We start from the raw sequence: 15,621 nt of genomic DNA, 5'->3' as shown, positions 1-15,621 counted from the left end.
TATTTTTTGTATACATACAGGTTTTTTTTCTTTAAAATTTTGGGTACTGTTTCTTCTAATAGATCAAATATACCCCAAATCTGGAGCATGGCTTTGTTCTAATCTCCATCCTGATCACATTCTTTCCTCCTTTTTTTTTTCTTTTTTCAACCAATTTCTTTTCATATCAATTCCCTTCTTAGAATCTTTTTAAATTTTCAACTTTACAGTCATATTCCATCCCTTCATGTTTACCTTATTTTTGTATGTATATAAATTTTTCTTTTTTAAAATTTTGGGAGGCAGTCTCTTCTAACAGACCAGTATACAACCAAAATCAAGTGTGTGGCTCTGTTCTATTCGTCAGTCTAATTATTTTTTTTTTCCCTTCCTTTCTTCTCCCCCAGGTTTTGGGTCTTTTCTGATTTGCTTAGTGTATATTCTTCTGGGGTCATTGCTACCCTTTTAGTATTTTGTTCTCTCATTTATCTAGTCAATCTGGATAAAATGACAAGGTGGAAAAACTCACTTCAAAAAAAAGAACAAGAGGCAGTACTGATGGCTAGGGACCTAATCAATACGGACATTAGTAAGATGTCAGAAACAGAGTTCAGAATGACGATTATCAAGGTACTAGCTTGGACTCAAAAAAGGCCTGGAAGATACTAGAGAAACCCTTTCTGGAGAAATAAAAGAACTAAAATCTAAAGAAGTTGAAATAAAAAAAGCTATCAATGAGGTACAATAAAAAATGGAGGCTCTTACTGCTACAATAAATGAGGCAGAAGAGAGAATTAGTGATATAGAAAACCAAATGATGACAAATAAAGAAGCTGAGAAAAAGAGACAAACAACTACTGGACCACGAGAAGAGAATTCAAGAGATAAGTGATACCGTAAGACGAAACAATATTAAAATAATTGGGCTCCCAGAAGAAGAAAGATTGGGGGGCAGAAAGTATATTGAAGCAACTTATAGCAGAGAATTTCCTAATTTGGCAAAGGGAACAAGCATGAAAATCGAGAAGATACAGAGAACCCCCCTCAAAATCAATAAAGATAGGTCCACACTCTGTCATCTAATAGTAAAATGTACAAGTCTCAGTGACAAAGAGAAAACCCTAATAGCAGCTCGAGATGAGAGGTCTGTAACATACAATAGTAGAAATATTAGATTGGCAGCAGACCTATCCACAGAGAGCTGGCAGACCAGAAAGAACAGGTATGATATATTCAGAGCACTAAACAAGAAAAATATGCAGCCAAGAATACTATATCCAGCTAGGTCATCATTGAAAATAGAAGGAGAGATAAAAAGCTTCCAGGACAAGCAAAAGCTAAAACAATTTGCAAACACCAAACCAGCCCCACAGGAAATATTGGAAGGGATCCTCTGAGCAAAGAGAGAGCCCAAAAGCAACAGACCAGAATGGAAGAGAGACAATATACAGTAACAGTCACCTTACAGGCAATACAATGGTACTAAATCCATATCTTTCAATAGTTACCCTGAATGTAAATGGGCTAAATGCCCTAATCAAAAGACACAGGGTATCAAAATGGATAAAAAACATGACCCATCAATATGCTGTCTGTAAGAAGCTCATTGTAGAACCTAAGACACCTCCAGATTGAAAGTGAGGGGGTGGAAAACAATTTACCATACTAACGGGCATGAAAAGAAAGCTGGGGTGGCAATCCTTATATCAGATAAATTAGATTTTAAGCCAAAGACTATAATAAGAGATGAGAAAGGAAACTATACCATACTTAAAGGGTCTGTCCAACAAGAAGATCTAACAATTTAAAATATCTATGCCCCTAACATGGGAGCAGCCAATTATATAAACCAATTAATAACAAAATCCAAGAAACACATCGACAAATAATACAGTAATAGTAGGGGACTTTAACACTCCCCTCATTGAAATGGACAGATCATCTCAGCAAAAGATCAACAAGAAAACAAAGGCTTTAAAAGACACACTGGACCAGAAGGACATCACAGATATATTCAGAACATTCCATCCCAAAGCAACAGAATACACATTCTTCTCTAGTGTACATGGAACCTTGTCCAGAATAGATCACATCCTGGGTCACAAATCAGGTCTCAACTGGTACCTAAAGACTGGGATCATTCCTTGCATATTTTCAGAACACAGTGCTTTGAAACTAGAACCTAACCACAAGAGGAAAGTTGGAAAGAACTCAAATACATGGAGGCTGAAGAGCATCCTACTAAGGAATGGGTCAACCATGAAATTAAAGAAGAATTTTTAAAAAATTCATGGAAACACATGAAAATGAAAACACAACTGTTCAAAATCTTTGGGACACAGCAAAGGTGGTCCTGAGAGGAAAGTATATGGCAATACAAGAAATAAGAAAGGTCTCAAGTACACAACCTAACCCTACACCTAAAGGGGCTGGAGAAAGAGCAGCAAAGAAAGCCTAAACCCAGCAGGACAAGAGAAACCATAAAGATGAGAGCAGAAATCAATGAAATAGAAACCAAAAGAACAACAGAACAAATCAACAAAATCAGGAGCTGGTTCTTTGAAAGAATTAGTAAGATTGATAAACCCCTGGCCAGACTTACCAAAAAAAGAGAAGGGAGGGAAGGACCCAAATTAATAAAACCATGAATGAAAGAGGCAAGACCACAACCAACACCAAAGAAATACAAACAATTATAAGAACATATTATGAGCAACTATACACCAGCAAATTTGACAATCTGGAAGAAATGGATGCATTCCTGGAAACATATAAACTATCAAAACTGAGCCAGGAAGAAATAGAAAACCTGAACAGACCCATAACCAGTAAGGAGATTGAAGCAGTCATTAAAAATCTCCCAAACAAGAGCTCAGGGCCAGATGGCTTCCCAGGAGAATTCTACCAAACATTTAAGGAAGAATGAATACCTAGTCTCCTGAAACTGTTCCAAAACAATAGAAATGGAAGGAGAACTTCCATTTGGAAGATAGAAATGGAAGGAAATAGAAATGGAAAGAAAAATAGAAATGGAAGGAAACTCATTTTATGAGGCCAGCATTACCTTGATCCCCAAAGCAGACAAAGACCCATCAAAAAGGAGAATTACAGACCAACATCCTTGATGAACACAGATGCAAAACTTCTCACCAAAATACTAGCCAATAGGATCCAACAGTCCATTAAAAAGATTATTCAGCATGACCAAGTGGGATGTATTCCTGGGCTGCAAGGTTGGTTCAACATCCATAAATCAATCAATGTGATACAATACATTAGTAACATAAAGAACAAGAACCATAAGATACCTTCAGTAGATGCTGAAAGAGCATTTGGCAAAGTACAGCATCTTTTCTTGGTCAAAACTCTTCAAAGTGTAGGGATGGAGAGTACATACCTCAATATCATAAAAGCCATCTATGAATAACCCACAGCAAATATCATTCTCAATGAGAAAAAACTGACAGCTTTTCCCCTAAGGTCAGGAACATGGCAGGGCTGTCCAGTATTGCTATTCAACAACACAGTACTAGAAGTCCTAGCCTCAGCAATTAGACAAAAAAAAAAAAAAAAAAAAAAAGGCATTCAAATCAACAAAGAAGTCAAACTCTCACTCTTTGCAGATGATATGATACTTTATGTGGAAAACCCAAAAGACTCCACTCCAAAACTGCTAGAACTCATACAGGAATTCAGTAAAGTATCAGCATATAAAATCAATGCACAGAAATCAGTTGCATTTCTATACACTAAGAATAGGACAGAAGAAAGAAATTAAGGAGTCGACCCCATTTACAACTGAATTCAAAAGTGTAAGATACCTAGGAATAAACCTAGCCAAAGAGGGAAAGAATCTATACTCATAAAACTATAAAGTACTCATGAAAGAAATTGAGGAACACAAAGAAATGGAGAAACATTTCATGCTCTTGGATTGGAAGAGCAAATATTGTGAAAATGTCTATGCTACTTAGAGCAATCTACATATTTAATGCAATCCCTATCAAAATACCATCATTTTTTGCAAATAAATGGAACAAATAATCCTAAAATTTATATGGAACCAGAAAAGACTGCTGATATGCAGAGGAATTTTGAAAAGGAAAACTAAGCTGGTGGCATCACAATTGCAGACTTCAAGCTCTATTACAAAGCTGTCATCATGAAGACAGTATGGTACTGCACAAAAACAGACACATAGATCAATGGAATGGAATAGAATAGATCAGTGGAACAGACACATAGCCCAGAAATGGAAACCCAACTCTATGGTCAACTAATTTTTGACAAAGCAGGAAAGAATGTCCACTGAAAAAAGACAGCTCTTCAACGAATGGTGTTGGGAGAATTGGACAGCCACATGCAGAAGAATGAAACTGGACCATTTCCTTACACCACACACAAAAATAGACCTCAATGTGAGACAGGAATCCATCAAAATCCTTGAGGAGAACACAGGCAGCAACCTCTTTGACCTCATCTGCAGTAACTTCCTCCTAGAAACTTCACCAAAGGCAAGGGAAGCAAGGGCATAAATGAACTATTTATTTAAACGAACTTCATCAAGATCAAAAGCTTTTGCACAGTAAAGAAAACAGTCAACAAAACCAAGAGACAACCCACAATGGGAACAGATATTTGCAAATGAGATATCAGATAAACAGCTAGTATCCAAATCTATAATGAACTTATCAAACTCAACACCCAAAGAACAGATAATCCAATCAAGAAATGGCAGAAGCCCTGAATACACATTTTGGCAAAGAAGACATCCAAATGGCCAACAGACACATGAAAAAGTGCTCAACATCTCTCGGGATCAGGCAAATACAAATCAAAACCACAGTCAGATACCACCTCACACCAGTCAGAATGGCTAAAATTAACCAGTCAGGAAAGGACAGATGCTGGCGAGGATGCGGAGAAAGGGGAACCCTCCTACACTGTTGGTGGGAATGCAAGCTGGTGCTGCCACTCTGGAAACTAGTAAGAAGGTTCTTCAAAAAGTTTAAAATAGAGCTACCCTACTACCCAGCAATCGCACTACTGGGTCTTTACCCTAAAGATACAAATGTAGTGATTTGAAGGGACACATGCACCTGAATGTTTATAGCAGCAATGTTCACAATAGGCAAACTATGGATAGAACCTAGATGTCCATCAACAGATGAATGGATAAGGAAGATGTAATATATATATATATATGTTCACAATAGGCAAACTATGGATAGAACCTAGATGTCCATCAACAGATGAATGGATAAGGAAGATGTAATATATATATATATATATATTACATATATATATATATATATATATATATAGTATTCCATTGTATATATATATATACAATGGAATACTACTCAGCCATCAAAAAATGAAATTCTGCCATTTGCAACAACGTGGATGGAACTAGAGGGTATTACACTGAGCAAATTAAGCCAATCAGAGAAAGATAATTATCATATGATCTCTCTGATATGAGGAATTTGAGAGGCAGGATGGTGGGTCGTGTGGGGTAGGAAGGGAAAAAATGAAACAAGATGGAACTGGGGAGGAGATAAACCATAAGAGACTCAATCACAGGAAACAAACTGAGGGTTTCTGGGGGATTGGGAGCTATGGATAGGGTGGCTGGGTGATGGACACTGGGGAGGGTACATGCTATGGTGAGTGCTGTGAATTGTGTAAGACTGATGATTCAGAGACAGACCTGTAGCCCTGGAGCAAATAACACAATATACGTTAATTAAAAAAAAAACAACTAAAAAAAATAATAAAAGAAGAAAAGAAATAAAGGAAAACAGAAAAACATTTTCCAAATCAGAACCAGAGAAGGACGAAGAAGTCTGATCCTTCATTTGGAAAGGAAATGAAAATTGGTCATAGCTAAGGAGGAAAAGGAGAGGCAGAGGTGGGCTACAGATCACCTGCAAGACAGGGCTTGGGAAGCTGTGGTCTCCTGATAAGGGAGGAGGAAGCCAGACTTGGACATGGTTCACAGCACAAGCGCCCTGATTTCTTAGGATTTTCCTCCTTTGGAGCAGTGGAGAGGTCTGATGGAGGTTATCGATACAGGCAAAGCCCCACCAAGTTGCCCTATGGGACAGGAGTTTTTAAATTTTAGCGTTAACTCATAAATTACCTGGGGAAATTTGTCTCTCTTGGAGATAGATGAATTTCTTCCAGAGAGAATGATTCACAGACCTGGGTTTGAATTTAAAGCATTTGAGGTCAGTGCTTAAGTCAGGCAGAAATGAAGATCTGACACCTCTATCCACTGTCTATTCCCCTTTCCCAGGTTTTTAGTTCACCCCAGGATTCAATTTACTGATGAGTTTGGAAATGTTAAGACACCAGCCAGGCCTGCAAGCAGCTGCATCCATGAACTAGCTCTGGTTGATTGGCAGCAGCTCTCCGCAGCACAGGATAGACTCAGCAAGGTCCTATCCTGGTTGTCCTAGAGAGAGTACGTATGTCTTCCAGGGGCTGGATCTGGGGCTCTAGTAGGTTGAATGGTGGTACCCCAAAAACATATGTCTCCCAGAACCTGTGCATGCAATTTTACTTGGAAAAGGGATCTAGAGATGAGATCATCCTGTATTTGGATGGGCCCTAAGATTAATGGCAAATGTCCTTAAGAAGGACACACAGAGAAGAGACAGAAGAGAAGCCATATGAAGATGGAGGCAGAGGTTGGAGGTTCACAGCCACAGTCAAGAAATTCCCAGAGCCGCTGGAAGTTGGGAGAGGCAAGGAAGCCCTCCTAAAATCTTCAGAGGGAGGGTGGCCCTACCAACACCTTGATTTCAGACTTCTGGCCTCTAAAACTCTGAGAGAATGTTAACAACTCTGTTTGTGGGAATTTGTTACAGCAGCCTTAGGAAACCAGGACTGACAGTCGCCGGTGCGGTATTTGCTGACTCAGTGTCTATTTAATTTCACAAATGCTCAAGCCTTTAACTGAAGAGATGAAACAAGAAGGATGGGATTCCAGGCACAAATTAAGTACACCGGGAACTGTTCAGGCTGAAGACCAACAGCAGTGGTGATGACGAGTCGCTCAGAATACAGTATTCGCTTAGAGCAGAACAAGAGAAACACGGCATCTTAACTAGAGTGGGTGGGTCTCTGGTTAAACAAAAAATTCTTGACATCCTAAGTTACTGGCAGTTCCTTCCTCCAGAAGGAAAAGAGAAGCACCATTTCTCACTACTTAATTTGCCTTTATATACATGTTATAACAGTATATGTTATATATCAGAGATCATTTATTATAAACAATATATGTTATATTCTTTAACTTGTACCGCTGGGTGAACTGGTATTCCAATTTCATGATTAAGTAACTTAAACAAGCTCTCATGGCTAATAAGGGGGAGAGCAGACCTGACTTTGATCTTGGCCTTGATTATGCCATTTAAGTTCTTTCCACAACACTAAGCTGCCTTCTAGAGAGTTTCACTTCCCCTTCAAAGCTCTCAAAAAAAGCACCGCTTTCTGAGGGATAATTGCTATACAAATGGCACATATTTAAAGTGTACAGAGCAGTTAACATTTGACAAACGTATACAACTGTGAAACCATCAGCACATTCAAGGCTGTGAACCTACCTATGAGCCTCCAAAGTTCCCTCACGCACCTTGGTAAGCTCCCCTCAACCCTCCCTGGGCCCTATACTCTTCCCAGAAACCACTGATCTGCTTTCTGTCCGCATACAGAATCATCTGCATTTTCTGGAATTTTATATAAATTGAATCATTTAGTTTGTATTCTTTTTGTCTGACTGCTTTCAGTTAGCACAGTTACGTCATGACTCATCTATTTTGTATGAATCAATAATTCATTCCTTTTTTCTGCTGAATAGTATTCATGCATATAAACTTATCACAATGCATTTAGCTGTTCACTGGCAGATGGACATTTGGGTTGTTTCTAGGCTATTATAGATAAGGTTGCTCTGAACATTCATGTACAAGTCTTTGTATAGATGTAGGCTTAAATGTTTCTTGAGGAAATACCCTGGCATAGAATGACTAGATCATATAGGAGTAGGTGTCCTTTTAAGCAGGTGTATGTTTCACTTTTTAAAGGAGTTTTATAGGGGTGCCTGGGTGGCTCAGTAAGTTAAGCCTCTGCCTTTCAGCTCAGGTCATGATCTCAGGGTCCTGGGATCAAGCCCCACATTGGGCTCTCTGCTCGGCAGGGAGCCTGTTCCCCCTCCCCCGCCGCCTGCCTCTCTGTCTACTTGTGATCTCTCTCTCTCTGTCAAATAAATAAATAAAATCTTTAAAAAAAATAAGGAGTTTTATAAAAGGATCGTACCTTTTCACATTTCCACCAGCAGTGGGATTCTGGGTACTCCACATTTTCCCCAGTATTTGGGATGGTCAATCTTTTTTAATTTTAGATATTCTAGTAGTTATGTGATCATATCTCATTATGGTTTTAATTTGCATTCCCCTAATGACTAAGGATTTTGAGGCTCTTTTCATGTGCTTATTTGCCATACACATACCTTCTCTGGTGAAGTATCTATTCAAGTCTTTTGTCCATTTTCAATTTGGGTTGTTTGTTTCTTTTTTACTAGGTTTTGAGAGGTTTTTAAAAATGTATTCTGGATATAGCTTCTTTATCAGATACATGATTTGCAAATTTTTCTTCTGGCCTGTGAATTGCTTTTTCAGTTTTTTAAAAAGATTTTATTTATTAATCAGAGAGAGAGAGAGAGAGGGAGACAGAGAGACAGAGAGCACAAGCCATGGGAGAGGCAAGCAGAAGGAGAAGCAAACTCCCAGCTGAGCAAGGGGCCATCCCAGGACTTGATCTCAGAACTCTGAGATCATGACCTGAGCCAAAGGCAAACACTTAACCGACTAAGCCACCTAGGTGCCTCTGCCTTTTCACTTTTTTAAAAAAAATTTATTTATTTGACACAAAGAGAGAGAGAGACAGCGAGAGAGAGAACACAAGCAGGGGAGTGGGAGAGGGAGAAGCGGGCTTCCCGCTGAGGAGGAAGCTTGATCCTAGGACCCCGGGATCATGACCTAAGTAGATGCTTAACAATACGCCACCCAGATACCCCTGCCTTTTCATTTTTAAAGATACTATAGACTCCTTCCTCTGGGCTGGTTTCGGCCCGGTCTCTAATGCAATGGGATTGACCGAACGATGACTCAAAAGCCAGCGCAGCTCTCATAGTTTATACCTCAGGTTTTAGGATGATTACTGTAGGAAAGAACAGCCCATCAAGCGTTCTGTATGTTTGCCTCCCTTGAAAATTTCTGAAAAGGGCTAGCCAGATGAGTTGGGATTAGCTTCAAAAACCAACTGCTATGGAACATACACAAACCAAGAGCATCAAAACCAACATGATTCAGCCGGGGTCCTTGAGAACCTGGAGAAAATTAGCTCTGTATATGGGACCGTGGAACAGCTCAGAACCATTCCCCATGGAAGTGGGGCTTTCAGGCTGAGCCTGTTTTCGCCCAGCAGGCAGCTGGAAGGACTAAGGCTAGAACACCGTCGGAACTTCTCTGTTACAAACAAATGCTTCTGTCCTGTCCGTGGCAGTCTAACTCTACGTGAAACTGGGAAGCCAGCAGAATTGGCCTTCCCTGTCGCCTGCCTCCCCATGTAGTGACCCACTTTCCCCCTTCACAACCAGGGCTCACGGTTTGCCTTCCCCAGCCAATAATCTGAGAGGCTCAATCCCACCTACATGATAAGCACTTAATAAAAATGTGTATTCCTTAGGGCAGCATTTAAAAATATACATACCAGACTTCATTTATCCAGCCTGTTAACTGGACAGTTCATCACATGTTCATACATTCTATACCCTTAATGGCTGTTAGCTACCAAGACAGGACTTCTCTTCTGGTGCACACATGTACTTGTTTCTGTTAAGTAGGCATCAGGAGTGAGCGTGCTGGGATACAGGACAGGAGTACTTTGAACTTTACTAGATACTATGAGAGAGTTTTCCAAGTGGTTGTACTAATTTATGCTCTTCCCAGCTGTGAATGGAGTTCTGATTGTTTAACATCCTCATTTATAGTTGCTACCATGAGTTTTTAATTTTAGATGGTCTGGTGAGTATGTAGCAGCATTGAACTGTGGTTTTAGTTAGAATTATGATCATATATTTTTGCTTTATTAACTTCTAGCTTCATTCTCCCAAGGTCAAAGAACATATTTTCTATGACTTCAAGCATATAACAAATACAAAATTTGTTGACACATGAATGGCAAGTACGTGATCTATTTTCATAAATGTTCCACATGCATGTGATGGAATGTGTTTCCTGTCCCTGCTGGGTACACGGTCTGTAAATGCCAACCAGGTTAATATTGTTAATGTTTTGTTCTAACTTCCTATATTCCTTTTTTTAAAGATTTATTTACTCATTTTAGAGAGAGAGAGAGCGAGTGAGCGTATGCATGTAGAGGGAGGGGCAGAAGGAGACAAGCAGACTCCCCACTGAGAGGGGAGCCCCATACAGGGCTCAATCTCATGACCCTGAGATCATGACCTGAGTTGAAATCAAGAGTCAGACGTTAAACTGACTGAGCCACCCAGGTGCTCCCTTCCTATATTCTTAATGATTTTTCCCCCTCATATTATTATGTGCTGAGGGTTTGTTTGTTTGTTTGTTTTTTTAATTTTATGTTTGACTAAGACTGTGGATTTTTTTTTCTTTAGTTCTGTCAGTTTTTTGCTTTCTACTTTTTAAGTCTACATTATTAGATCATATAAATTTTATTACTTATTTTAAAAAGATTTATTATTTTAGAGAGCTAGAGAGAGGGCAAACATGAGCCGGGGTAGGGGCAGAGGGAGAGACAATCTCAAGCAGACTCCCTGCTGAGCGTGAAGCCCAAAGGAGAGCTTGGTCTCATGACCGGAGCTGAAATCAAGAGTTGGAGGCTTAACTGACTGAGCCACCCAGGCGCCCCAGATCACAGACATTTTAAATGATTACATGTTCCTGGTGAACCACACCTCTGACCATTGTGAAACATATTTCTCGGTCCTTAAATTCTTCCTTGTCTGATACCAGCAAATAGCTTTAGTTTGTGATTGTGGCAGTTGGTGTCTTCCAAAGATGGCGGCACTCTTTCCATCCCCCTTGCTCTCTTCACAGTGTGACGGAGATACTCCTGCAGTGTCGGCAGAGTTTATGTTGCCTCCTGTTCAGCCCCGTGGGCCTTTTCCTGACTTCTAAGGCTAGAGTGTGAAAATTACCGCATGTCTGTCTTGTCCTCTTGGACACATCCTTGGAATTTAGCTACAGGCTATGGGAAAGCCCAAATGGCCCACACGGAGAGACCAGAGGAAAAGACATGTTAGGTGCTCTAGCCGACAGCCCGGCTAAGGGCTGGAAATGAAATGTCATACATGTGAAGGAGCCACTCTACCACCAGCCCTCAGTGGGTGAGTCACCCTTAGCCTCAAGTCCTGGAACCCATGTCTTTCAGACTGAGGCGCCAGACATCTTGGAGTAGAGACGAGAGTCCCCGCACTGTATCTGATTGTGAACATTAAAAACTGGTTGTTTTATGCCGCTAAGTTTTCCAGGTATGAGCAACTGTAACTCGGACAGTGCAGTATGTTTTCTAGCCTTCGTTAACCTTCGTATCTCTCTCCTTTTTTTTTTAAAATTTGAAGTAGGCCCCGTGCCCAACATGGGGCTGGAACTCATGACCCTGAGATCAAGAGTGGCCTGCTCCACTGACTGAGCTAGCCAGGCATCCCTTGTATCTCTCTATCTCTTACGGTGTGTTCTCATATACAGTAGGTAGGCTTTTTACAAAACTTGAGTCCGACAGTATTTGCTTTTAGTTGGAGTATTTCCTTTTTATTATGTTTCAAGTAATTATTTCCACACTTGGGTTTAAATCTACCATCCTACTATTTTCTTGTTATCTGCTATGCTTCCTCTGTATTTTTTTCTCTTCTTTCTTGCCTTCTTTTGGGTTGATTACATTTTAGTTTTGCATTCTCCCCTCATTTGCTTGTTAGGTATACATTCTGTTGTAAAACTTTTAACAATTACACTACCAATGACCACAAGCACCCTGGACTCCCCACTCACATTTACAGCTTCAGATACCTGCCGCAGATAACAGTCTGAAGCTTAGACAGTGAAGTATGCAGACAAGGAGGCAAAGAAATAAATCAAGATTGAAAATTATATTTAAGAAAGAACTTGGTGTGTGGTTTCTGAGACATGAGGTTGTCTGGTCTATACCCATCAGAAACCTATTATGTTTTTAAAGGGATCCTATTTTCAAAGAAACCAGGAGCCTTGAAAAGCCCTTGGCTGCTTTCAGCCTTGAAGAGCCCTTGGGCGCCCAAACTTCCATATATAGGACATAGCCCGCCAAAGCTACAAAGCCTTCAAGGAAAACACAGTCTCCAATCTCAGTTCGGAGGTGGCTCTGGATGCTAACAGACAAGGGAAAAGGGCCAGAGGGTGGAGCTAAAGGCCACAGAGAACAACAGACAAGGCAATGCTACCCTGAAGGCCAAATCAAGGTCAAATCTAGGAAATCTGCCCTCGTCTCAGGCAGACATGCTCATTACTTATATGGACTGACAACTGCTATACCTCCTGTTCCTCCTTTTATCCAATGGGAGCCTGTTTTGTAGACTGTGTGGGGCGCCAGCCTGACCTGGGCAAGAGGATACATCCCCTCCAGAGAACACAGCCTCCCCCCCCCCGCCCCAGGTTTTATTTAAATTCCAGTTAGTTAACATGTAGGCAGACAACCTAGCTTTTGAACTGTATGTAGTAGTCAGTAAACCACTTTTGGGATTGTCTCCTTTGGGAGTTTCATGAGTGGGGGAAAAGGCAGCATGAATGTTCAGTCTACAGAGGCATACTGGGGCCAAGACGGCTATGTATTAGCAAGCCCACTTCCTCTTTTTCCTGGACTCATGGACCTCATTGCCCACTCTCCATTATAACAAAGCGTGGCTTCACGAAGTTCTAGTCAATGGGAAATGAGTGGAAAAGAAATAGCCTTTTTCAGGCCTGGCCCATAAAAACCTTTAAGAGATTCTTCATTCTCTTCCCATTTTGTCTTGATGCCAGTGAGCACAGTAACTTTAGCTTTCTGCCTTAAAAATTGAAGATCTACAGGATAGAAGGAGCCTCAGTTCCTGAATCACTGCTCAGGGACCCGTTCTGGAATTTATCTGAGTGAGAAAAAAATACCCATTTGCTAAAGCAGCTAGCATTACCCTAAGCACTACCCAAAGCCATGCATTACCTACCTCAATCACACACAAAATTATCTCTGCCTCGTCTGGTAGTGTAGAGAAGGGGAGGGATACATTTCAAAACCCCATCCTGATAGGTTTTCCAAGTGGGAACATAACGCTGAACTTGAAAGGAAAAGTCCCCAACATTTGGACAAAGGGTCCTGGCCGGTAAGTGATGAATCTCATTCCAGTGGGGAAGGTTTTCAAGCTCTGAGAAGCAGGAGCCAGCAAGGTCCCAGAACCGCAGGAAAGGGAAGTCAAGCAGAATCATAGATAGTTTGAGGTAAAGTTATCATGAGATAACTTAGTTGGGTCTTTCCTTTTTTTTTTTTTTTTTTTTAAATAGATGAGGAGACACAGGGTCAAGAACGGAAGGACTTCTTCCTGGAAGTCTGGTGACAGAACTAAGATTAGAAGCCAGGTCCTCTACTATGATTTATGGCAGAAGAAAATAAATAGGCACACACACACGATTGCTTTAGTAGGCAAGTAAGCATTTCTGTGATATCTCATGGTTTTGCTAAAAAGGTTATAGAAGTTTTCCAATCTACCTCATGACAAATCCTCAATAATTTTATGTAAAGGAAAATTTTAAACGACTTGACATAGACTAAGAGGACTCTCCCGGAAGGCGCACCGCGCTGATCTACCCCCGCAGACTTTGCCACTCAGCCTCAGAAGTGCACATACCCCAGTCTGAAAGACACGGCTTGATCGTCCCAGCACTAGGGCCGAGTGCTGTCCTGGCCTCACCGTCTGTGGTCTAACATTCTCAGGGTCAGCCTCAGTCCTCGTGGGTCACGCATCCCTGCCCAGGTGGGCCCGTCAGGTGCCTACTCCTTCTTCGAAGTTCAGGTCCAGCATCACCGCCTCCAGGAAGCCTCCTAGGACCCATCCAAAGGCAAGTGCTCCTTTCCCTGGCCCACTATGCACTAGACCTGAGGCATACTAATTCCAGCACTTACCATGCCACGTCAAAATGTCGTCCACTGGCTTAACTGCCTCTTCCAGAAAGTATGACACATAGAAAGTACCCCGTAATATTTGTTAAATGAGTGAACTTAAAGTGGTGGCAGTAGGCTTCCCGGGGCCCACATCCTCTCAGGCCCCCCAGCCCACTCCCGCCGGCCGCAGGGCAGCAGCACCGCAGGTGCGCACTTACCGGCTGGGGGAGGGGCTCCGCAGGTACCGGGCCTGCACGGCCCGCACATCGGCTTCATCCTCTTCGCCTGGGACCACCTGCTCCTCCTCTGGGTCCCCACTGGTCGCCATGACAGCCTGCCGGGCCCTGTAAGTTCAGCATGACCCACGTGATTGGGGAATCGGCTTCTGGAGTTTTGGGGGGGGAGGGGTCTCTCAGTGATATCAGGGGGAAGGTCACCGCGTGCTACTACTCTGGTGGGGACAGGACCCACGCGGGGAAAAGCCGTCTGACTTGGCCTAGCTACCGTCAACCCGGACACCAAGACCCACACGCACCCGGCTGAGTCACAATATTTAAGAAAGAACTAAGTGTCTCCTTCCTCAGATTCCAGCCAGGAAGCAGCGAGGGGAACAGGGTCCTGGGTTTGCTTTCATATAGCGAATGCAGTTGGAAAGCGGTGAATTCCCTAGACCAGAAAGTTCTTTCTATCGAAACGCCTGGGTGTGCCCACACATGCACACGTGGGTACGCGTGTATAAGCACACACCCCGCCTGCGCGCACGAATACACCTTTGCCTGTCCTGGGGGAGGCGCCGCTGGCCTTCTTCAGTGTCTCTAACCAAGGCCATTGGAGTCGTTGTCTTTAGCTCAGGCGCCATCCCACAGCCTATTAAGGAACACGAAATCCCTCAGGAGCTGCTCCCCCACATGGCTGGGCCCTCACCATGGCGGCAGAACTGCTGCCCCTCTGCTCGGAAGCCTCGGGCCCACAGAACAAAACGAAGGGAAAAGCACACTCACCACAGGTTTGCCCGTATCTCCACAGCCAGTCACCCAGGGCTGAGGGACCCAGACAAAATGGCCAGGAGTTCTGACCACCAAGAGGGACCAACCTCTCTCCTCTCTCCGGTGCTTCTTCTCTGAGGGGCAGGACAGCTGTTAACAGGAAATCTTAGCTCCCTTCTAAATTTAGCCTCTGGCCCCACAGCCTGGCAGATCTCTGGAGGAAGGAATGCAGTCCCGGGACCCAGACCCGACAGCAGGCCCCACTTAACCCTTTCCCTCCTGGTTGATTCTCTGGGGACTGGACACTGACACCAAGGAGCGAAGTTAGGAGCAGGTCACCCTTCACTGACGGAGAGGCCTGAAGAAAAGGATTTATTCAGGGGCTCTCTCTTCATACCCTCTTGCCTGGGGCTACCTATTCAAAGTCTTTCCAGAACGCGGC

General features: G+C 42.4%; 1 protein-coding gene across 3 annotated transcripts in view; it reads right to left on the bottom strand.

Annotated features, from left to right (window-relative positions):
* The window catches only part of STYXL2 (serine/threonine/tyrosine interacting like 2), a 39,445-nt gene that overhangs the window by 22,165 nt on the left and 1,659 nt on the right, over nt 1-15,621 (bottom strand). The window contains exons 1-2 of one of the 3 annotated variants that reach the window (XM_045982396.1): nt 15,287-15,312; nt 14,412-14,537 (exon numbers count right to left, since the gene is read on the bottom strand). In XM_045982396.1, the coding sequence (XP_045838352.1) occupies nt 14,412-14,521 (110 nt within the window). In that variant the 5' untranslated portion in view covers nt 14,522-14,537; nt 15,287-15,312. Of the gene's footprint in view, nt 1-14,411; nt 14,538-15,194; nt 15,313-15,621 lie in introns of those variants that run through there. The other 2 variants (XM_045982395.1, XM_045982394.1) reach the window with 2 other exon arrangements.

This window comes from Meles meles, chromosome 17, assembly GCF_922984935.1.
Source record: "Meles meles chromosome 17, mMelMel3.1 paternal haplotype, whole genome shotgun sequence".
Lineage (NCBI taxonomy): Eukaryota > Metazoa > Chordata > Mammalia > Carnivora > Mustelidae > Meles > Meles meles.
The sequence above is the reverse complement of the archived record's forward strand: the minus strand, read 5'-3'. Positions and strand labels throughout refer to the sequence as shown.